At 36.6% G+C, this 25,634-nt stretch overlaps 1 protein-coding gene across 1 annotated transcript in view; it reads left to right on the forward strand.

The window, feature by feature from the left end:
* Positions 1-25,191, forward strand: part of LOC121381713 (soluble guanylate cyclase gcy-31-like) — a 117,220-nt gene extending 92,029 nt beyond the window's left edge. The window contains exons 6-11 of the mRNA XM_041511060.1: positions 4,650-4,796; positions 6,471-6,627; positions 7,307-7,416; positions 8,504-8,593; positions 10,141-10,988; positions 24,213-25,191. Of these exons, the coding sequence (XP_041366994.1) occupies positions 4,650-4,796; positions 6,471-6,627; positions 7,307-7,416; positions 8,504-8,593; positions 10,141-10,988; positions 24,213-25,191 (2,331 nt within the window). The remainder of the gene's footprint in view (positions 1-4,649; positions 4,797-6,470; positions 6,628-7,306; positions 7,417-8,503; positions 8,594-10,140; positions 10,989-24,212) is intronic.
* The last annotated feature ends 443 nt before the right edge of the window (positions 25,192-25,634 follow it).

The following is a 25,634-nucleotide window of genomic DNA, read 5'->3' on the forward strand; positions in this document are numbered from 1 at the left end:
TTTTAACGAGTAAAATTACATATTTATATACCTGTGTTTTTGTTGTTTACAATATCAGGGTATTTACGTCTAGTGAGATTCTGACTGTCCTTATGTTTGAAGTACGCGAAACTGGTGTACGCCTTGTAGTATTTTAATATTAGGAAATATCATTAAGTTGTAGCTGCAGTTACTATAGAAATCAGAATTACTAGAAACACATACTATACAGACATTGACCACACAGTGGGGCGAGACGTAGCCCAGCTTGCTTGATGCGTGGTCGGTTTGGGATTGATCCCCGTCGGTGGGCCCATTGGGCTATTTCTCGTTCCAGCCAGTGCACCACGACTGGCATATCAAAGGCCATGGTATCCTGTCTGTGATATGGTGCATATAAAAGATCCCTGGCTACTAATGAAAAAAATGTAGCGGGTTTCATTTCTAAGACTATAATATTGTTTATATTATTAATTGTTGTTGTTGCTATTGATGATGTATGTTTGTTTGTTTTTATCTGTTTGCCGACACCAGTTTGTTTGGTAATATGCAATAAATTGAATTGAATTGCATTGAATTGAATTGAATTGTTAAAATTAGCAAATGTTTGACATCCAATAGCCGATGATTAATAAATCAATGTGCTCTAGTGATGTCGTTAAACAAAACTAACTTTTGAACTAAACCACACAAAACAATTAAAACAAAAAACAACCCCATAATTTTGGTGTTTAAAAGGCTCCATTAGTCGGCAACGTCTTACAATGGCAGCCAACTTGAGACAGGCACTTAACTTAGGCTATTTATCTCTCAAAGGATACTCACAGAACAAAGACCCGGAAAAAACATTCACTAATCGATATTGTCTTAAGCGTATGACTATTCGAACCAATCGTTTGGCTGCAAGAAATAACTTATAAAATTAATTTTCACTCCATTCACATATTTCTTCTTGTACAAATTTCTCCAGCATTGGATGGATAGCGTGACAAAGATACATTTCATTTTCCGATAATCACAGAGAAAAACTCCAAGTCGACCCACAGTGCATTATTTTCCTACTGAAGTAATCACCATGCATTATCACGTGAAAACGAAAACGCAACTCCAGGAAATAGACGCCTTTCCGTAGAAATAAACATTTTAAGGCGGAGTGATTTATAGTTCCAGACGACCTGTTGTCGTTTGTGTTGATGTAACCGTGATTACGTAATCAAGTTTGACGACGAAGGCGAGGTTTTCTACAAATCACGTATACAAATAGCCCAGTGTAATAATTACTAGGCAAAACGAAGCTGAAACACCAATTATGATTGAAAACAAATTCAAGTAATGCCGTTTTTTTATTGGTAAGGGCGGGATTTAGCCAAGTTGGTAGAGCGCTCACCTGACGTGTGATAGGTCGTAAGATCGATCGCCCGCTTTAGAATCAGGTTTTTCCCCGAGTTGTATATAAAACACCGTAGTATGTATTCTCCTATTTATAGGAATGTTCATATAAAAGATCCCTTGCTGCTTTATCGATAGGAGGATTTTAGGTGGCGACAGTGGATCTCTCTCTCTCTCTCTCTCTCTCTCTCTCTCTCTCTCTCTCTCTCTCTCTCTCTCTCTCTCTCTCTCTCTGTCTTAAAAATGTCAAAATAACCATTGGTTAGACACAAAATAGCTGTAGTTTAAGATGTCTTGATGTATTATTAAACAAATATTTCTTCTTCTTTCTTCTTTTTTTTTGTAAATCTTTTCTCTTTTTTTTTCTTTTTTCTTTCCTTCTTTCTTTCTTTCTTTCTTTCTTTCTATTTGGACTTATAGTGGTCCCTGGATGGATTACCCTTGGAACACGCAGTTAACACACAAATGAGGCTGATCACCTTAATTGACCGGTATCGGTTTTAAGGTTGGTAGGCAGCGGTTTAGGATCCATCTCTTATTCGTACCATCGACCTCTGGCCCTCTTATTAAAGGTTCCAGTAGCATGTGTCCATCCCCCCCCCCCCCCAACCCCCCAAAGAAAAACAAAAGAAATAAGTTTGCCTTGTTTAACGACACCACCAGAGCACATTGATTAATTAATCATCGGCTATTTAATGTCAAACATTTGGTAATTCTGACACGTAGTCACCAGAGGAAACCCGCTACATTTTCCCCAAATGCAGCGAGGGATCTTTTATATGCACTTTCCCGTAGACAGGAAAACACATACCACGGCATTTGACCAGTTTTGGTGCACGGGTTGGAACAAGAAAAAAAACCCCAACCAGTTGAATGGCTTCTCTCAACCAAGTTAGACCAATAACCGTATCAAACGTTTTGATTAAATAATGCACTGCGACATTATAACACAAATACTGATTTATTTTCTCTTGCATAACAAGACACGTAGGCTACTTTTTGCACAGTGTGTGCTTCCATCAGAAAACCGTTCAAGTACGCCTATCGTGGACACAACATCTGTTTAGCCAAAACGTTCTGTGTATAGACGGGTGAACAGATGGACATGGCGGCACATTACAGATAACGGAAAGATTCCCTGTTCCATTTCATTCATCGGTTGTTAGCTGTCCAAACACTGTTTTGACTGATCGATTTTCTAAATTAGTTTTAGACTCTTTAATAGCGTGGACTTCCTGTCAGCCATTGAACCCATCGATCTCCAATAAGATGAGAGACTTAATAGGATTACCCGCAGTTCAGTGGCTAATAACATGCAATCCCAGCATCAGAAACATCGCCACGTTCAAAGGTATCACAGGGTGTGGCAAGACCTTTCAGCAGTATCTGCATCTATTTGGAAGATAGGGGGTTGGGCGGGACTTAGCCTAGTGGTAAACCGCTCGCCTTATAAGCGGTCGGTCTGGGATCGATCCCCGTTGGTGGCCAATTGGGCTATTTCTCGTTCCAGCCAGTGCACCACGACTAGTATATCAAAGGCCGTGGTACGTGCTATTCTGTTTATGGGATGGTGCATATAAATGATCCCTTGCTACTAATGGAAACATGTAGGTGGGTTTCTCTCCAAGACTATATGTCCAAATTACCACGTGTTTGACATTCAATAGTCATTCTACACTTCCAATAAATCTGATATCGTGTAACTTGAAAAATTAAAGTAATTATTACGCTTAATAGTTTTAATATTTAAATCTACCCCAGTGTGTATGAGGAGAGGACTTCCTCCTAAAACTATCCCATCCATGAGTTTTCTTGTATACAATTCTTTGTTCTGAACCAACATTATCCAGTTCATTTAAAAAACCACACACACATTTGAACGCCAATGTACTGTTTCAAGAAATTACTCCAGCATCATTTTCAGTTTTCAATGACTGGAAGTTGACAACATAAGCTGGACAACAAAACGTATAAACAATGACGTAAATTTCGTCAGAGAATCGTTCGCTAAATGGTTTAGTCTCAGTCAGACAAACAAAATATATGTGTACAGTATAACGAATTTAAAATCTTGACAAAAATTTAATCGGTGCCCCTCGTTTGCTCGACACATTTGTCCTAGGGTGTAGCATCAAAAGGGAGATGTGTTTTGAATGAGTGTCCTTCCGCCTGTTACCAACTACGACTGGACTGCTGGTGCTCCCTTGCACCTGCCAGTGCAGGCGACCCCTCCTTCACCTCCTCCTGTCCTGGTCGGAGGAACCGGCCGAGGCCGGTACTTGTGCCCAGGACAGGCGTGCGCTACAACAGCTTACGCTGAATGTGCACGTTAACCTTTTTGGAATTGGAATTGGAATTAGTGTCAGAATGGATGATGGGTGTAAGGTAGTCCGTGGTGGTACGGATGGATTATGAACGTTTTTCAAGGAGACGTGCTGACAAAAATAAAACGTAAAACAGCCAACATGGAGGTAGATCGAGAAACGATACACGTGACTTTTGGATTTGTTTTTTGGTGAATTAATAATGAAAAATATTCGCCACGTTCAACTTAAATTCGCATTTGACGGATCTGGCGAACGATAGTTTTAAACCTTGCCCGTGTTCTATGGGTTTACCTAAACATCAAATTTAAATGGAACTTAAAATACAGGTCTACTGAGAGAAACAAATAAGGCAACATTTGGTATTGTCGACCAAATATAATTCACTACTAGCGTATAGTAATCAAAATGTAATGTTCGATTAAATGCCAGTAATATGGGATTGAGTGTTAACGTCAGGACACCAGGAATGCTGGGATTGATTGCAGGCTTTCTGTGCTATCAGTCTTTCTATGATTCTTTATTTTCATCAGTATAAACCGCTAACATTTTCTGATCATCTGCAAGTGGATACTCGCAGATACTTTAATGCAATAAACGATACTTCTTTCACTTGATCACTTGCGGGACAATATGCCAATTCTGTTTGGCTTATACGTGACACTGGTTTCCTTTTTTCAGGTGTTGGACAATATCACAATTCTATTTAGCGACTTGGTAGTGGTTTACCAGATATTTGGCTTTAATATATGTCACTGTTTTCCTTCTTTTTTTAGGTGTTCGACAATGTGATGATTCTATTTAGTGACATCGTTAGGGGGTTCATCAGACATGTGTTTATATACGAGGCTGTTTCCAATTTTCCAGATGTTGGATAAGTTGATGATTATATTTAATGACGTGATGGGAGTTCATCAAATATTTTGCTTATATACGTCAGTGTTTTCCTTTTTTCAGGTGTTCGACAACGTGACGATCCTGTTTAGCGACGTGGTGGGCTTCACGACGATATGCAGCCAAATCACGCCCATGGAAGTCGTGTCGATGTTGAACGCGATGTACACCAAGTTTGACAAACTGACGGAGCAACACCGAGCCTACAAGGTCAGACAGCAACTACTTATACTCGTCACATACTCCCAACTACTTATACCTCGTCACATAGTCCCAACTACTTATACCTCGTCACATACTCCCAACTACTTATACCTCGTCACATACTCCAACTACTTATACCTCGTCACATACTCCCAACTACTTATACCCTGTCACGTACTCCCAACTACCTATACCCGTCATTTATGATCAATGATTATTTTTAATTACTTACGTAGTTGGAATTCCCTTAGTGGAAGTTGATTTATGTGTTATATTTGAATAGTATGTTAATCTGGCGTTTATAAAACTTTAAAATCCAGAAATTATCGATGTTCCCTAACTTTAACTATTTGCTTTTTGACATTTGTATGAGTAAAGCTATATTAAAAATTAAACCCAATCTTTAACGTTGTATAAGCACATGACCTGGCATGGTACTTTTAAAACTTTTTAGAGTCTAGACTCGAGACTCTAATAGAATCTGAGGCACTAATGTCATGACACCGCCATACAAATTGTATGCGTGTGGCGTCATTAGAGATCGAGTCTTATAAGCACGGGCCAGTTACTCAACAAGAGCTTATATTATAAAACTCTGGTGTGATCCGTGTTGCCTGTGTAGTAGTAGTACGTCTAAAACGATCCTGAGAACAACTGGTATAAAGCACACCGCACACGAGAGTTATTAGCTGCACAAAAACGTTACTTGAGACGTCTTGCTCAGCTGATAGCTGCCGTGTGCAGTAAGCTTTAGAGACCATTGTATCTGGTAAGGCGAGTGGGCTATTATCATGAAAGAATTAGCGGAGACGATTTATAACAGATGCCCATATGGTGGTGTCTGGGACTCCTATCATCACGAAATTATATACCTAGGACACTGTCATGTAGGAAGTTTGTCCTGGGCAGGAGATCTGTCGCAAATCAAAACTCTCAAGATGGACGTGCCTAAACCTTCAGTGGATATAAGCACGTTATTTTTCCTTCCCATATAGAAATGATGAGAGGTTTTCTTGTTACAGGTGGAGACGATAGGGGACACCTTTTTAGTGGTGTCTGTGGCTCCTATCATCACTAAATCACATACTTGGGACAGTGTGTAGAAATGATGAGAGGTTTTCTTGTTGCAGGTGGAGACGATAGGGGACGCCTGTTTAGTGGTGTCTGTGGCTCCTATCATCACTAAATTATATACTTGGGACACTGTCATATAGAAATGATGAGCGGTTTTCTTGTTATATGTGGAGAGATAGGGGACGCCTACATGGTGGTGTCAGTGGCGCCTATCATCACTAAATTATATACTTGGGACACTGTCATATAGAAATGATGATAGGTTTTCTTGTTATAGGTGGAGACGATAGGGGACGCCTACATGGTGATGTCAGTGGCTCCTATCATCACTGAATTATATACTTGGAACACTGTCATATAGAAATGATGAGAGGTTTTCTTTTTTAGGTGGAGACGATAGGGGACGCCTACATGGTGGTGCCAGGGGCTCCTAGTATCACGAAATTATATACTTGGGACACTGTCATATAGAAATGATGAGAGGTTTTCTTGTTATAGGTGGAGACGATAGGGGACGCCTACATGGTGTTGTCAGGGGCTCCTAGCATCACGAAATTATATACTTGGGACAGTGTGTAGAAATGATGAGAGGTTTTCTTGTTATAGGTGGAGACGATAGGGGACGCCTATATGGTGGTGTCAGGGGCTCCTATCATCACGAAATTCCACGCACTTCAGATCTGTGACATGGCGCTCGACATGCTGTCCTCCATGTGGGACCTGATCGACCCGTCCACGGGAGGAAACATGAAGATCAGAGTCGGTAGGGGAACCTGAAATATTAAAACATACGTTTTGACCACAGACATCCTAATAAAGAACGTTCAGGTCTGTTTATTAACACACCGAAACACATTCCATAGTTTGCACATGCGTCAAGCAACGTGCGTTGGGTGTCATTCTCTCAATTAATTCACTATTTTCATATAACCATTCCCCACAGCTAATATACCTTACAATTTTGGCAATTGTAAATTCTTATTAGATTCACTACTTGGTTTTAAGGCCTAAGGCGGCACCACATGATACGAGTGGCTCATACGAGAACAACCACAAGAGAATAACCGATTGTGGCCAGACAAACATTACGATTCATCGGTTGCTTTATGCAGTCAGCTATTCTCGTACGAGAAACTCGTATCATGTGACGTTGTTTTTACAGGTAATTGTTAGTCTTGGTATACTTCGCTTGAAGCTTCAGATTATAAATTATTAAAAAATACCATTGCATTTGTGACATATCTCACACTTATAGAAAAGAAAAAATACTGGTGCCCATCATTACTTTTTAGAGTTTGAAAACATAATCTTCCTATTGAAACGGGCAGATTATATGTTCCTCCTCTGTCGTGAAACGGCCAGATTGCAGATAAATTCTTGTTTCTGTTCTTGTGTATATATACTATAATAAAATACACAAACACGTGTTTCTTACTGAACAGGTTGTCACTCAGGCACCGCGGTTGCGGGTGTAGTGGGCATCAAGATGCCGAGATACTGTTTCTTTGGTGACACCGTCAACATGGCGTCCAGAATGGAGACGAATGGCAAGGTAATATAGAGTTAACTTTACAGTCGCAGATTTCAGAGGTGCCGGGGTGCGCACTTGCTCCCTCGCCCGAATTTAGAAGTGCTTCGAAAATCATTTTGGAAGATGAATACAACAAATCTGTTTGTTTTAGTGAAATATATGTAACATGTTGGTCTGCTTGCTTTTCCGAAAAAAAGATTACGATATATGCAATGCATGTTGGTGTATTTGTGAATTCTGCAGGCGCCCATTTAAAACGTTGCACCCCTTCTCTGAATGCTGTGGATTTCATTCTTAAGCGTTACACCTTATGACTAGAATACACTTGGTTCCGCTATTGTTATTGCAATTATGAAAAAAAACCTTGCTGGTGTGTCGTTTACAAGAATCCCTTTCTTTTATATGAAGGCTTTCTGCCAGAAAATAATTCGAAGATATGTAATAAAAACAAAAAAGATCATAATTGCCCCTACTAGGTGGTTATGGGTTTGAAATCTTTTAAAATTGGACAGAGTGCATTTCATGTACTTTGACAAACTTTAAATAAAGTTTAATTTTGTTTTGTTTAACGACACCACTGGCGCAAACTGTAAACAGCAGTTCCTTTTTACTATAATCTTTCAAAAAATTAATTAAACTGTATTCATTAATTTCAAAGATATTAGGGTACATAATTGTACTCTTCGTACCCTCTGGCAGAAACCCTGATATGATCAAGTGTTGTTATTGTGATCTTGATTATTCCTATCTATATTTTACAGTTAACAACGGTACTGAAATATGTTTACAAAATACATAAATAAAAAGTTATAATATACAACATTATATTTGGATCATCAAAGTGCCATTTTTTAATGAATAAGAGATGTACAAAAAAAAAACCCACAATAAGCTGCCCTTCAAACAGTTGTCAAATACATGCTTCTCCCAAACACCTTTGAACTGACAGAGATTTTCCAAGCAGGTATTTAATATGTAATTGTGTTCATTATAATAGCAATATTAGCCGAAACCATTTACACGGGCTACAAAGTTGGAAAGGTCTCTTTAACGTTTATTGTTTTAATTTCCACATGCGTCTTTGTTCTATTTGTGTGTGTGATTTCAGGCAATGAAAATTCATATCAGTGAAACGACAAAGAGAGAGCTGTATGACTTCCCCTATATAACAGAAGAGAGAGGAACGATAGAAGTCAAGGTAAATTACCCAATACTTCAGTCTGCACGTTGTGAATAGTCACCGAGTCAATATCATTTTAATAATTTATGCTGCAACTATAGAAGTCAAGGTAAATTACCCAATACTTCAGTCTACACGTTGTGAATAGTCACCAAGTCAATATCATTTTAATAATTTATGCCGCAACTATAGAAGTCAAGGTAAATTACCCAAGACTTCAGTTTACACGTTGTGAATAGTCACCGAGTCAATATCATTTTAATAATTTATGCCGCAACTATAGAAGTCACGGTAAATTACCCAAGACTTCAGTCTTCAAGTTGTGAATAGTCACCGAGTCAATATCATTTTAATAATTTATGCCGCAACTATAGAAGTCAAGGTAAATTACCCAAGACTTCAGTCTTCAAGTTGTGAATAGTCTCCGATCCAATCTCATTTTAATAATTTATGCCGCAACTATAGAAATCAAGGTAAATTACCCAAGAGTTCAGTCTACACGTTGTGAAGAGACAGATGTCTAATCTCATTTGAATAATTTATGCTGCTGCATCGTAATAATGTTTTGACAGTTTTCGAAATGGATGAAAGTGCATATGTCTATTATCTTTGTCGTGGTTTCAGGGTGTAACTTTACATTAAGTATTTTACTAAAACAACTACGACTGCCTTTGTATTATTAAATCTAAACGTGATATTAATATATCAGGATATGTGTAATATCGTTATAATTGTATTTACACCACACACACACCAAAAAAAAAGAGAAAATAAAGCCGGTCTCTGGTCAGACCAACGCTCCAGAATTCATGTGGCGAAGCGTGTTGGGTTTTTTGTTGTTGTTTTCTTTAAAGCATGGATTGCACAGAAAAAGGTGAGTATATTTAAGGGGTTTTTTTTAGGTCCTCCTCATATGCCATATTCTCAATGGCCATGGTGCTCACTCCTTTGCCTTGGTACCCTAAATATTTTCCTTTACAGTTTACATATAGCCAAGGCAATTTTTATGACTCCGACTTTGAACACAAATGTTTTTAAAACAAACCATGGTACTCATTCAGAACAACAGGACCTGTTTTAGAGAGAAATTAAAGACAGCTAATCGTCCAAGCCAGCATATAGAACTGGTTTTATTAAAGCAAGGTCTATATGATGACTTGGACTGTCTTTAATTTCTGGCAAAGATCTTCATACTACGGGAAATTAAAAAAAAAACTTTTAACGAGGGAGGATCAAAATCGACGCGCGCACTGACCAGGAAACATACATTTATTTTGTTTGGCCTAAATACTTCTATTTGTATTGTTTATGTGTTTACATTCCTTCCTTTACTTGTGTATTTTTAATATATAATCTGTACCAATAGGTATTTTTAAATTCTATGTGTAACATATATATGTTCATGTATGTATATTATGTGTATAAGACACATTTATATGTTTTTATATATGTAGATAAACGTATTTGTGTGTGTGTTTTATATGTAGTAGCATTTGTGTCTTTGTTTATGTGTAATGTATTCATATATATTATTATGTATTTGTATATACATATGCATATTTCAGGGGAAAGGTGAGCTGAAGACGTATTGGCTTATGGGCAAATCTGACGTAATTGATGCCAACATTCCAAAATGTCCGTTTAGTGCCTTAATGAGCGACCAATTTGATTCTTTGAATAACGGTAATGAAGGGGACCCCAGTATGGACAACGTGAGCATGCGACCCGTGTACTCACCCGTGTCCTTTGAAGACATTCCTGCGAGCAGAACCAAAAGTGTGACTCACTCCCCACTCAAACAAGCATCCATCCCACAAACAAACAGTCCGGGCAGTAGCTGTAGTGCGAAGGGATCGCCGTCGGAGGAAACTAAACGAAAGGAAGACGTGCTCGTTGCTTCAACAGACATTTCCAATAAATTGCCCAGCCCGGCCGTGGTGAAACGTTGTGCACAGCACTCCCCAGAAGACCAGTCCAAAAACATCTCATTGTCATCGTCCAATTCGGACGTTTTAAAAACCCATTTCCAGGACTCGTCGGTGTCTCAGTCGCCCAGTGTAGACGCTGCTGTACAGAACTCTTTAGACGAAGGTTTTAGCATCCAATCCATAGTGTCACCATCCAATGTAGACGTCGCAAAGACCAGTTTACAAGGCTCTTCTAGGTTACAGTCCAACAGGCCTACAGCGCCGCCGCGCGGTGTGGAAGTTGGACAGAACAGCTTCAACAATTCACAAAACCAGTCCAACAAAAATTCGACGGTGTCGCCAACCTCCACGGATGCAGTGAAGAAATGTCCATTCGAGCCATCCGTGCCCCTGTTCAACAGCAGGACGCCTTCGACGTCACAGCAGAACACAGACAAACGAGGACAGACGGCAAAACCAAAAAGAAGTCGAACATGCAGTCTGGTGTAGGTTTTATTTTTCAAATTGTTGTTTTGGTCCTGTGTATATCTGACAGGACATCATCATGTGTCCATCTGCCATTCTATTTACGATTAATTTCAACAAAATCATTACTTTTACATGTTTATGTTACATTGTTCGTATCTTGAAACAAATATAGTATCACTGAATGCAGTATAGCGTCAGAGTAACAGTATTATGGAATTAGTATAAGTAGATCATGAATCATGTCCAGTGTAGAATGTTTGTTTTCTGGTTTTCATAAGAAATATTGAACCAGTGTTATCAAAACTTGCTTATTACAATTTATACTTCTTAGTATTCTTAAAGACTTCAAATAATTCAACTGTTTGATACTGCGTCTTATTTGGCTGAGTTATTTTTGTCCTTATTACTTTCTTTTCTGGAACGTATCTGGGGGACAATTACGATTTTGAACCAGAGTAGTGGCTTTAAATTCTGATAAAGAGTACATTAAATTATACGGTATAGCTATACTCTTTTCACTGAATGTTGACCTATGAGTAATCTATTTGTACTTATTTTACGACTGGTGTGTGATTTGTTTTTGTTGTTGGTTTTCTTTTGTTTTTGATATTTGCAACTTCAAATTTAGAACTGTTTTGTAATATTAAGAGGCATTATATGCTATTATTATTATTTATTATTTTAAAATGGAATCATTTAAGAAATTAATTTCTCTGCCATTGTCACCCCTTGTGAAAATTGTTTTAATATCTTCAACGACCCTGCCTATGCTATATGTATATGATAGCGGTGTAACGCACGTTGTTAATGTTTTCAGCGACCAGTCTACAGACCAGACATGACTACAGTAGAACAGCGCCCTCTAGCGAGGTATTCAGTTAATCAATAATCTGCCTCACTATACACTAATATTATTACATTCGTGTTGATTGGTGCAGAAACTAACCAGTTAAACACCATAATGTATGTATGTGACTGTGTGAACCAAACTGATTTCAAACATTTCAGTTCACTCATCTATAGATTAAACATCGCAATATTGACATACGAGGTCGGCTTTCCAAAATCTCTCAAATCATCTAATTAATATAAAATATATTATTCAGTATTAATCAGCCACTTTCGATTCTTTATCTGGTATCTTTTAATATGTTTGTATATTTTGGTACTGCAGTGGTTGTTTTTGGTTTGTTTCACACAGTCTCCATATACGCATGCGTGTGTTGTGTAAAAATATAACATACTAACATTTGTCAAGGCACTGTGCATGAGTCTGTATGAAATTAATGATCTAATACCCTACTAACATTTGTGAAAAAAACCCCAGAGGATGTTGCTTTTACGGTCACTTTATGGGCCGAATTTACGAAATATATTAATCCTGTTGTTCCTTGACAGCCGTTTAACCCTAGCAAGACTTCCGTTTGTCCCCATCCCCTTAACAAAATAAACACACATCCTGTTTTTGTTGTCTTTTCGTTTTCTATATAACTATATGTTTTACGCTAACATGTTTTAAACATAAAAAGTTATACGGATAAATACATTTGGAATGACCTTTTGCCGAATTATTTCAAACACAAATTTGGCCGTTGGATGAAACAATAAATTCGCAGATACGAAATTATGTAAAATAAAAATTGATATTGAGACACTACAAAACATGATGTTCTGAAATGCATTGGTTATAGAGATATTCATATTCTGAGCAACTAAATGTAAGTATATTGAAATTTTATTAATGTAAAAATATTTTATTTCCCGAAAGCATTTTAAAATGGCTACAATCTCAGGATAACCCCTTTAATAATTTGGTCGCATCTAAAATAAACTCGCTGTGATCACCTTTTGGCAAATCCGGCTGTCAGACAATATATAGACCGGCTTCAGAATGAGCTAAATGCCACCCGAAAAGGACATTATGTAGACATGCTTTTTTGTATTCCTCATCATATATGTTAACAAAAACGTCTGGCTAAACAGGTTTCTGGTGGTGGGTGTGGAAAATATGGTGGTCATAGTAGGGCCCCCTCCCAAAAACACAGTCAACTACTAATAGCACTATTCGGATAGCAGGTATTTGGAAGAACCTTTCTAATGATGATAGAAACATGAAACTTGGCACATATGATCTCCATGAAGAATTCGTCACATCCAATCATTGAACTACTCGAATTTTCCGTATGGCGGCCATTTTTTCAATATGGTCGCCATACAGTCCTACACATGTTCATTATTTAGATGTATTTTAATAATGTTTCGATATTAGTAATTTTCTATCATTTTATATGTTTAAAACATGCTGAACCTAACGTCTGATATATAAAAAAGGCCTCTGATGGTTGGAGTGGCAAATATCGTGGATCAGTGCATGACAACCTCCCCCAAATATGGGTACATACTATTAGGACTATTTGGCAGAGCAGATAACGGAAATGTTTCGAATGGAGATACAAGCATGAAACTTTGCACAGATAATCTCTTTGGTGAGTTCTTCAAAGTCAGTCAATGAGCATCTTGAAATGTCAGTATTCCGATAATGTTTCAAGATGGCCGGCCTTTTTCCAACCATTCTGAAGCCGGTCTAATAGCTGTATGTAGATTTAGTTTGATTGCATCTTGTCTAGTCTAATACACGGGGCGTGTTCAGGAGGGCGAGAGATCGTGCCTAATAACGTTTTTGTTTAACGACACCACTAGAGTACATGATTTATTAATCATCGGCTATTTGGATGTCAAACATTTGGTAATTTTGACATAGTCTTAGAGAGGAAACCCGCTATATGTTTCCATTAGTATCAAGGGATATTATATATGCACCATCCCACAGACAGGACAGCACATACCACGGCCTTTGATATACCAGTCGTGGTGCACTGGCTGGCACAATAATTATAACGTTAGATGAATGTGATTTGATAGAAGACGATGATACCAGTCAAATTATCCGCGAACGCTCGGCCTCCTGAACACGTCACTAAGTTTATAATATACTAACTATACATATATGTATATTTAATTTTTTACTTACACGTTGGTACAGTAGAACGTCATCCACAGAGGCACAGGAACATGTCTTTCCATGTAGATTACAGAAAAATATTGATGGCAGCAGGCAAAAATTAATTTGAGGGCACGTAATAAAAAGAAAACAGAACATAAGTGACCCTACTAGACGGCTGTGAGTTTGAAATCTTTAAAATTAGACACTGTATTTTATATACGTTGACAAATTTTAAACAGTGTCCATTAATTTCCAATAGTTTAGGGTACGTACTTTTACTCTTCGTACCCTCTGGTAATAACCCTGACAGATGAAGTAAAACTGGGTTAAAAAAAAACAAAAAAATAATAATAATAATAATAATAATAAACTTTACACAAAAAAAACTTTAACTCACCGCATCTGTACAAAATGTCTTCCAAACAAAATGAAGGCTAAACTCAATTATCTGAAGTGTACAGTTTTATTATATAAAGTGTTATTCAGACATCACGCACATAACCTCGTACATTACATTCTGAAGCACACACAAATTGTGGTGGCACATACCACTGTCCTGTTCTGGAAATCTTCACCTAGGTTAATTAACCTAATTAATTATATGCTTCTCTCCGTAGATTTATCTCTCAATCCTTGGTGATCCCGACATAAATATCCTTAGATCTTCTGTGATATAACAGCATGAGCTTTCTTGTCATAAAATACAGACTTGCCTTAAATACTTCAACATAGCAAAATTAAATTAATGGTCTGTTTGGCGGGCAGGGGGATACCCAGGGGATGACTGGTCACCGGTGAAAATCAATTGATTTACTTCTACTGTATCCCACCAACTGCACACACGGTGGAATGGACACATACCAATTGCAATTCGAATGGTGGTTTGCATGTGAAGTGTCACTTTTTGATGACGGTCGACCATGAAAGGTAATCATGGCAATACCAAACTGCAGATCTGTGTCTGAACCCAGTGATTGCCACTATGTAGCAGTGTAGATTGATCAGATTATTAATGGCTGAATGTACTATACGTGAGTGGCTGGTAGCTATCTATACCTCAAACCAATTAATTGTATTACAAATACCATCTCGTAATTGCCTTTTGTTACATCTCTAATGGTCAGCGCCGAATGACTAACGTATCCATGTAGCAAATGTTACGGATAGAGGGCCCCATGGATCGACCCGTTGTTAGTATTTTTTTAATCATTATATTCGTATTGTTGGCAAGATTAAAGGGAAATTCCTGAGTTTGCTGCATTGTAAAATGTTTCCAACTAATAAAATATTTCTACGATTAAACTTACATATTAAATATATTTTCTTGTTAGGAATATCAGTGTATGTATATATTCAATGTGTTTCTGGTCTATGGTAGTATGGGTGTCATTTATTTCGTTTGTCACTACGTAAGCCTATGGTATTATGAGAGGCATTTATTTTTGTCATTATATAAGCGTATGGAAGTATGGGGGTAATTTTTTCATTATGTAAGCTTAGGATAGTATAGGGGTAATTTTTTTGTGATTAAGTAAGCCTATTGTAGTATGGGGGATCGTTTAGTGTTTTCACTATGTAAGCCTACGGTAGAGAGGGGGGTTACGTTTATCTGTCACTATGTAAGCCTAGGGTAGAACTAAGGCATCTGATTGGTATATCGATGATTCGATAAACTGGAATGCGATTTGCATGCTTTAATTTTAATATGTGTTTTGACTTCCATTTGATATACTCTCAAAAAGGTGCACTGCACATTTATCATCCATGATATTGTCAACCAACTGGAATGCGAATTACATGCTTTAATTTTAATATGTATTTTGACTTCCATTTCATATACTCTAAAAAGGTGCACTGGACTGTGTGTGTGTGTGTGTGTGTGTGTGTGTGTGTGTGTGCCCCCCCCCCCCCCCCCCCCCCCTCCCACACACACACTTTTTGGTACCTGCCTACGCCATTGCAAAAAAATAACTGAAATGCGAGTTGCATTCTTTGGTGTGTTTTGACTTCCATTTGATATATTCTCAAAATGGGGCATGGGGCATTTATCATCCATGATATTGCCAACCAAATTATATGGTCACATTATATAGCGCGCTGCCAAATAAAGTATTGGCCTACTGACGTGTTATTAAACTAAGTGCATTGCCAAATGAAGTGTGTTACTAAATGAAGAATAGTGCCGTGCACGGAGTATTTTAGCCAAAATTAATAAGAAGTTTGTTTTGTTTATCGACACCCCTGGAGCATATTGATTAATAACTCATCGGCTATTGGATGTCAAACATTTGGTAATTCTGGCTTGTAGTCAACAGAGGAAACCCGCTACATTTTGTTTTTTATAATGCAGCAAGGGATCTTTTATATGCACTTCCCACAGACAGGATAGCACATACCATGGCCTTTAATATACCAGTCGTGGTGCACTGGCTGGAACGAGACGGGGATCGATGCCAAACCGACCGCGCATCAAGCGAGCGCTTTACCACTGGGCTACATCCCGACCCTCCAAAATTAATAAAGTACATGTATATTGTAAACAAAGTCTTAGATTATTGTACAAGAAAATGTACTGCTAAAAGAAGAGTAATAAACTAATATTATCGAAATAATTACTGAGGGGGGGGGGGGGGGGGTATTACCGTAAATGTTCGTGTAAACATATTACTGTAAAAGGCTACTATAAACATTTTAAAATGGTTTTGTTTCAAATGAGTATTACCCAAGAGACATTTAGTAATGTCAGTTACAAATGCCACTATAGTTATTGCCCACTACTTGGGTATTGTTACGATGTTGGTGAAGATGAATTGAATGGGTGTCTTTAAATAGTGTCTGTATATGAAAGATGCATATCATTTACAGGACATGGAAGTACTTTAATAAATGTCAAACCTTGTATTTTCAGATTGTTCACGTGTGAGGTGTATTCTGCTCTAAATAAATACTTATTATTCCTTTTAGAACTCATTAGAGTTGGAAGGGAGAGAAATAACGTGTTGTATTGTCATTTTCAGAATTCTTCGATGTTGCTACAAAAAAAGCACAAATTTCGGATCTTCCCAGTCTCATCATATGGTCACTAGTTTATCACTGTGTACTGTATATGTATTATATTGTCAATTATTATATTATAAATGTGATCATATTAATATTAAACATGGAAATTATATATGTTTTTTATTTATTATGTATTATATTATTTGTAATTATATCATATATATATATATATATATATATATATATATATATATATATATAATGTTATTCGTGTATTGTTATACATGTGATTGTTATAATGTTATTTGCATATACTGAAATTGCTCAACTATTCATAACATTAACTATTCATACCATTAACCTAACCAATATGTCGATTGGACGTGAACACATTTTAATATCAAGTGGGAGGATTTACTGTGTCCAGGATTATGGGAGGATGCTCTTTCGCCGCCTGTTACTACCAAATACTGTGTCCTACCTAGCATGATATATTTACCCAGGACTGTACCCAGCCAAGAGTCCCTATACATGGCCTAAAATAGCAAAGGGCGGTGGAAAGAGAATCAATAGAAAGTCTTTTTTAAGCTAAACGAAAACAGCTATAAACTAATAGGGCACCTGTGACTATTGTAAGGATTATACTAATAAAGTAAAATAAAGTATAAAGGAAAAATGTAGAGTAAAATGAATATAAACTACATGTATTAACAAAGATCAAACATAAATGGAAAATAAAAATAAATCTGTTTGTATGATATATATATATATATATATATATATATATATATATATATATATATATATATATATGACTATGATGTAGGAAGGTGCCAAAAAGTGGGGGGGGGGCACACTTCTATATTTGCACACTTTTACACTATTATAAAGCAATTATAAAGCAAAATATCTGAAAAGTGGGGGCATATGTCCCCCTTGCCCCCCCCCCCCCCTTCCAGTGATATATAGTAGCTAGCATATCCAGTGTAATCGAAGTGTGTATTTGTCAGATCACATACTTTCAGAATTTGATAACTTTGCAAATTAGATGTAAATTAATTGAGGTCACGGCACTAGGTTTATTGACATTTAAGCAAACGTACTACGGTGACACTCCATATTTGACGTATGTATGCATAGTCATCAAACAAAAACATTTCAATAGCAACTTTAAACTGAAAGCTGTCCAGAATGTTTATGATAAAATATACATTCTTATTTCTTCGAAATTGATATCTTTTCCTTAAGGTTTTAAGATTAAGTCTTCCAACGGCAACATCACACACGGAGGGTTTTTGCTAGTGGCTACGGATGGTAAAATTATGTACCCTAAAAGTTTGGAAATCAAGGGATATATTTGTATTATTTTCAGATAGATATTTGCTTGTTGTTTAAAATGTGTGAAGTACATAAAATCCTTTGTCCATTTTTAAACCATCTATATTAGGGACACTTATGGTCTGTTTTGTTTTTATTATATACCCTCAAAATATTTTTTGTCAGAAAGCCTGACATAGACTATTCAATGTGGGGATCTGAGACGTCGACAGTGGTGGTTAATGATAAACATAAAAACGAAAATCTTCATACTAGTATGTTGTGGACAAAACGACTCTCGGGGAAGTAAAGAAGTGTATTTTGTACCCCAAAAATAGTCTGTGGTAGGGTTCGACAAATCCACTAGCCCTCGGTCCCGGCTAGTGAATTTTAGATCTGGACTAGTGGAAATATTCACCTGTGTTACTTTAAAGGAACATTCCTGAGTTTGCTGCATTGTAAAATGTTTCCGACTAATAAAATATTTCTACGATTAAACTTACATATTAAATATATTTTCTTGTTTAGAATATCAGAGTATGTATATTCAATGTGTTTCTGGTCATCTTAATATTAGTAAGAAGCCCAAACTGGATTTTGTCTTCAAAAATAATTTTTAGAAAATAAAATGAAATTTACGCTAGTACAAATATTAGAACGATCAGAAACACGTTTAATATACAGCCACTAATATGTTATGCAGGAAAATATATTTGATATGTAATTACAATCGTTAAAAGGTCTCTGTTAGTCGATAACATCTTAAACATTGCAGCAAACTCAGAAATGTCCATTTAATGCATAGGACACTAGCCAAAACGTCTGCGAGGGCTAGTGACTTTGTCAAACATTTGTCAAACACCGGCTTTGGCAAAAGAAGATGGTATGCCAGTCGGCCATCACTTTCAGTTCGGATGGTAGATGTTGAATAGCTTCACAATGGTACAGTAATTTATGATATTACGCTTTGTGCCACGCCCAATTTTAAAACTAAGAAATACATCAAAGTGAAAATTATACCATTATTAGATAATATAAACTGTTGTTATACTTTTCCGCTATTTAACTTTTAAAAAGTGGGACGTGTTTTTTTAATCTATGAGGTATGAACTTTAATCCATTTATGTCAATTACTGATATATGTACATGCATTCTATTACTAGCATCATTTTTCTTCTTATTATTATTATTATTATCATCATTATCAACATCATCATCATCATCATCGTTATCGTCATCATTATTTAGTTATTAAAATAAAATTATATTTAGTGTTATGATAAATTTGAATTTTGATGACGATGACGATGACGTGTATGATGGTGGTGGTGTTTGTTTTTAGCTTTGCATACACATGTTGAAACTGGGGGTGGGGTACGTTTGTGGTTTCTTTTGGTCGCATTACAATTTACATTAGTTCATCTATGAACTCTTGGAGTATAATGAACAGAATATAATTTGTGTGCGGCTAATAAATAGAATATACAGGTACTTCGTATATTCTGAATATAATATGTGATCGAATATGATATATAAATTAACATGAATATATTTATTAGAATAGATGTTTATGTACATGTATATGATTTGTATAGTACACAATTAGTACGAGTATATATATTATAGTATATGAACCTAACGTGTATTCAGTAGACTATAAACTCAGTATGTCTACTGAATTGCGTATTATATCGTGTGTCATCTGAAATCATTGTGTCTATTTAAAGTGAAGAAAACAAGAATAGCGGGTTTATTGATTGGGAATATGTTGGTAACTTACTAAAGGGAATATCCTTAATTTATAGCCATTGTAACATTTTTGGCCAATAAAATCTTTATTAGATAATTAAACTTACAATGCACATTTATTTGTTTGCTTAAATTACGACAAATATATGTATGTTCTATAGATTTCTGATGAGTCAGTGTTGAGTTTTGCCTGAAGTAACTCCGTACGTAACCATTTCCCCATCATCCGACTGCCAACTAAAATGTGTGTGTGTGTGTGGGGGGGGGGGGGGGGGGGGGGGTCTTGGTCAAAGGGAATCTTGAATTATTTAATGATATGTTTTAGATTTCATTTCTCACATGTATTACATGTAAGTAGATTAGTCTACTTTCTATTTTAATAGCTACAAACTCCGGATAGTCTTATTATGTCACAAGTGCAATGTATTGGTCGCAGATATGTTGATAGTGTACTGCTCTGTACAGTGGACGTGCTGGTAACTGAGTCATGCTTGCAGATATGTTATTAACATTCTCAATATGACGAGATTAATTTGGTAACGTCTTGAATAGTACAATGTGATGATTGCATATACAATGTGTTAGTAATGTACTGACTTGTACCGTTATATGACTGCAGATAGATTTTGGTAACGTGTTCAATTGCACGATTTGATTACTGGTGATATAATATGGTTAGGTAATGAATTGTGCAGTCGGGTAAGTTAATGAATATTGTATGGTAATGAATTAAACAGTAATGTATTGTAATTAATATGGTATGGTAATGAATAAGTGTACGTAAAGTAAGGTATGAATATGGTTAGGTAATGAATTGTATAGTAAAGTAAGGTGACGAATAGGTTAGGTATTGAATTATACAGTGTTGATTTCGGATAGCCTAGTACGGTGTTTATACTGTACAGTGTAATTATTGCGGTATTATGGCGTATTTAACTGTAGAATATATTAATTAGATATATGTTGGTAATGTATTAAACTGTGATATTATCTAAGTAATGGAACACAAACGCAAATACGTTATTGAAAATTGCATACGATTTCGATGCATAATCCATAAATAAAATGTTGATGCAGTTTAAGCGTTTGTCCAATAATATAGAATGTTTTGATGAAGATGTATGTATGTATGTATGTGTGTATGTATGTATGCATGCATGTATGTGAGTGAGTAAGTATGTGTCTATCTGTGTATGTTCATGGGTGTCTGTAGGTGTATATGATTTTTAGGTTTTTATGTAAGTATATATATTCTGGGTTATTTATTACATTCAGATGGTAAGCATAGCCAAAAATAACTATGCCACTGATGAGTGTTTTGTTTCTGTTGGAATTCCTGCTTGTACAAATGGTTCTGATTTTAAAAACTATTTTGGCTCATATTCGTTGACGGTTTCTGTTTCTTGGCACATGGGTTTGTTTGCTTGTTTGTTTTTGTTTTCTGGTTTTGTTTATTGTTATAGCTTCATATTTGTTGATGATTTTGTTGTGTGATAACATTTATATAAGACATACATTATTTTACACTTTGAGAACTTTGTTATTGGTTTTTACGTAATTTTATTCAGTCGTTTTTGTACATGATTTTTATCGTTGACACAAAAATTGAAAATTATTTGTTTTAAGTCGTCCTTCTTTTCAGTTTCTTAATTTGCTATATCTATAGCAACATTTGTATTTAATGCTTTCTGTAGAGCATTAAAGCAAGAAGATGACTCAGGGCCCCATCCATGACATTACCAATTGTCTCTGGGGCAATAAAGGTTTATTTATGTGTTTATTTAGTAAATATATTTTTAAATGTTTTAAAACGACAACATTATGATTATATAGTTAAGATTATATATATATATATATATATATATATATATATATATATATATATATATATATATATATATATATAGTTACACGCACACACACGCACGCACGCGCACACGCGCACATAGGCTCACAAGCACAAAGTGTTGATTACAGATACGTTGGTAGTATGTGTACACTATCCACTGTGGATATGATGTTAACGTATTGAACTTCACAGTGTCCTGATTGCAGATATGTTGGTAACATCCTGAATGTGATGGTTGCAGAGATTAATTTGGTAGTAACGTGTTGAACTGTACAATGTGTCGATTACAGAGATTAATTTGATAACATCCAGAACACTTGGGGTAGTATTATTCGTGGCTTTATAAACAGTTCTATGCAATATGCCGAATCAAAAATTCCGAATGTGCGACGTGTTTACTTTTGTGTGTGTCTTTTATCAAAACACCCTTATTCTTAAACTTTCAGTGGTCTCCATGGTAAAGATTATAACAGAAAACGTTCATAAATTGTGATAATTATTGTTCATTACACGGTCATTGACAATGATACATATTTGTTGATATTTCTTTTAAATGTTAATAATTAATTGTTAGCATACACATATTTATATTATTAAAAATTTGAGACACATGTTTTAAAAAATCCTTCACTTATCACTATTAATACCATATATCAGTTTTATTTATAACAAAACATATAAACATGTCTATTATACATTGTGTACCAATGATGCTAAGCTAACAATTAACGCAGTATAGTCGCAGTTATGTGGTATATGCCTATGTTAGTGTGGTTACGTCAGAGTCATCTTGCCCCGTGCTTAAAAAACTTCAAGACTAATATAGTTTGACACTTGAACGTCATGGCAACGCCATAACTAATGGTGTGCGTGTGACGTATAGACCCTAAAAGTTTTATAAGCACGGGCCCAGTTTGGTGTCTTGAGATTGGTCGTTTCAAAAGTTACGACTGGGCTAGAATTGTGATATTAAACCAACTGATACTCACACTGTGGTTATTTTTAATGTTATTAATATATTATACTTAAAACGTCATTTCTCTCAGATTTATATTCCAGTAAAAATAAATAAATACATGTTTCAAGATGATGTGTTTTGTTTTTATTTTAGTTAATATTCAGTAGCGTGTGTATGACACAGATGCTTCAAGGAAATGTGTATTGTAGAAACATTTATAAACGACGCTTTCTGTAAAAAATCATCTTCATTTTCATATCCCGTCGGTGGCCTATTGAGCTATTTCTCGTTCCAGCCAGTGCACCAAAACTTGTATATCTAAGGCCGTGGTGTGCACTATCCTGTCTGTGGTATGGTGCTTATAAAAGATCTCTTGGTACTAATGAAAACATGTAGCGAGTTTTCTCTCTAGGACTATATATTAGAATTACCAAATGTTTGACATCCAATAGCCGGGGCGGGACGTAGCTCAGTGGTAGAGCGCTCGCTTGCTGCGTGGTCGGTCTGGGATCGATACTCGTCAGTGGGCCCATTGGGCTATTTCTCGTTCCAGCCAGTGCACATATAAAAGACCCCTTGCGTCTAATCAAAAAGAGTAGCCCATGAAGTGGCGACAGAGGGTTTTCTCTCAATATCTGTGTGGTCCTTAACCATATGTCTGACACCATATAACCGTAAATAACGTGTTGCGTGCGTCGTTAAAACAGTTCCTTCATTTCTTCCAATAGCCGATGGTTAATATATCAGTGTGCTCTAGTGGTGTCGTTAAACAAAAATTGTTTTATATTGTTATATAATAGTCATAGGGGTGGTTTTATTGGTTCGCCTACTGGCATAACGCGTTGTGTTATTGGATGATTGTTAGCCAATGACGTCGGCTTGAAAATCGCATATTTAAAATGGGGCTTGTATTTACTGGTGTCCTCTTTAAACAAAAGGGTTCCGAGTACAAGAAAAAAATCATGTTTTGTCAGCCTATCATCATCTTTTACATCCAACTGATAACTTCATTGTATACCTGTAGTTTTGTGTCGTTCTAACATCTATCATCATCAACCCTTGCTGCTAATCGAAAAGAGTAGCCCATTGCGTGGCGGCAGCGGGTTTCATCTCTTAATATCTGTGTGGTCCTTAATCATATGTCCGACGCCATATAACTGTAAATAAAATGTGTTAAGTAAAACATTTCCTTCCATACAAACAATACTTTCATTCTAATTGTTCACCTTCTACACACAAACAATGTGGATTGTAGGTTGTTATTTCCAACTCCCAATATGTAAAAATAAGTTATGAGTATGAAACAAAACTTCTGGTCACAGCAATGTCATTCGGACCTTCCAGTAGAGTTTGTGTTCTGCCAGAGAACGTCAAGGCGTGTCAACAGAACATATTCTCACCGACTCCAAGGGTAAAGAACATGTTCTCACCGAGTCCATGGGTAAAGAACATGTTCTCACCGAGTCCATGGGTAAAGAACACGTTGTCACCAAATCCATGGGTAAAGAACATGTTCTCACCGAGTACAAGGATAAACAATATGTTCTCACCGAGTCCAAGGGTAAAGAACATGTTCTCACTGAGTCCAAGGGTAAAGAGCATGTTCTCACCGAGTCCAAGAGTAAAGAACATGTTCTCACCGAGTCTATGGGTAAACAACATGTTCTCTCTGAGTCCATGGGTAAAGAACATGTTCTCACCAAGTCCATGGGTAAAGAACATGTTCTCGCCAAGTATATTGGTAAAGAACATGTTCTCACCAAGTCTATGGGTAAAGAACATGTTCTCACCAAGTCCAAGGGTAAAGAACATGTTCTCATTGAGTCCAAGGGTAAAGACCATGTTCTCACCAAGTCCATGGGTAAAGAACATGTTCTCACCGAGTCCAAGAGTAAAGAACATGTTCTCACCGAGTCTATGGGTAAACAACATGTTCTCTCTGAGTCCATGGGTAAAGAACATGTTCTCACCAAGTCCATGGGTAAAGAACATGTTCTCACCAAGTATATTGGTAAAGAACATGTTCTCACCAAGTCTATGGGTAAAGAACATGTTCTCACCAAGTCCATGGGTAAAAAACATGTTCTCACCAAGTTCATGGGTAAAGAGCATGTTCTCACCGAGTACAAGGATAAACAACATGTTCTTACCGAGTACAAGGTAAACAATATGTTCTCACCGAGTCAATGGGTAAACAACATGTTCTCACCAAGTCCATGGGTAAACAACATGTTCTCACCAAGTCCATGGGTAAAAAACATGTTCTCACCAAGTTCATGGGTAAAGAGCATGTTCTCACCGAGTACAAGGATAAACAACATGTTCTTACCGAGTACAAGGTAAACAATATGTTCTCACCGAGTCAATGGGTAAACAACATGTTCTCACCAAGTCCATGGGTAAACAACATGTTCTCACCAAGTCCATGGGTAAAGAACATGTTCTCACCGAGTCTATGGGTAAACAACATGTTCCCTCTGAGTCCATGGGTAAACAACATGTTCTCTCTGAGTCCATGGGTAAAGAACATGTTCTCACCGAGTCAATGGGTAAAGAACATGTTCTCACCGAGTCTATGGGTAAACAACATGTTCTCTCTGAGTCCATGGGTAAAGAACATGTTCTCACCGAGTCAATGGGTAAAGAACATGTTCTCACCAAGTCCATGGGTAAAGAACATGTTCTCACCAAGTCCATGGGTAAAGAACATGTTCTCACAGAGTCCATGGGTAAAGAACATGTTCTAACCGAGTATATGGGTAAACAACATGTTCTCACCGAGTATA

Source organism: Gigantopelta aegis, chromosome 9 (genome assembly GCF_016097555.1).
Source record: "Gigantopelta aegis isolate Gae_Host chromosome 9, Gae_host_genome, whole genome shotgun sequence".
In the NCBI taxonomy this organism is placed as follows: domain Eukaryota; kingdom Metazoa; phylum Mollusca; class Gastropoda; order Neomphalida; family Peltospiridae; genus Gigantopelta; species Gigantopelta aegis.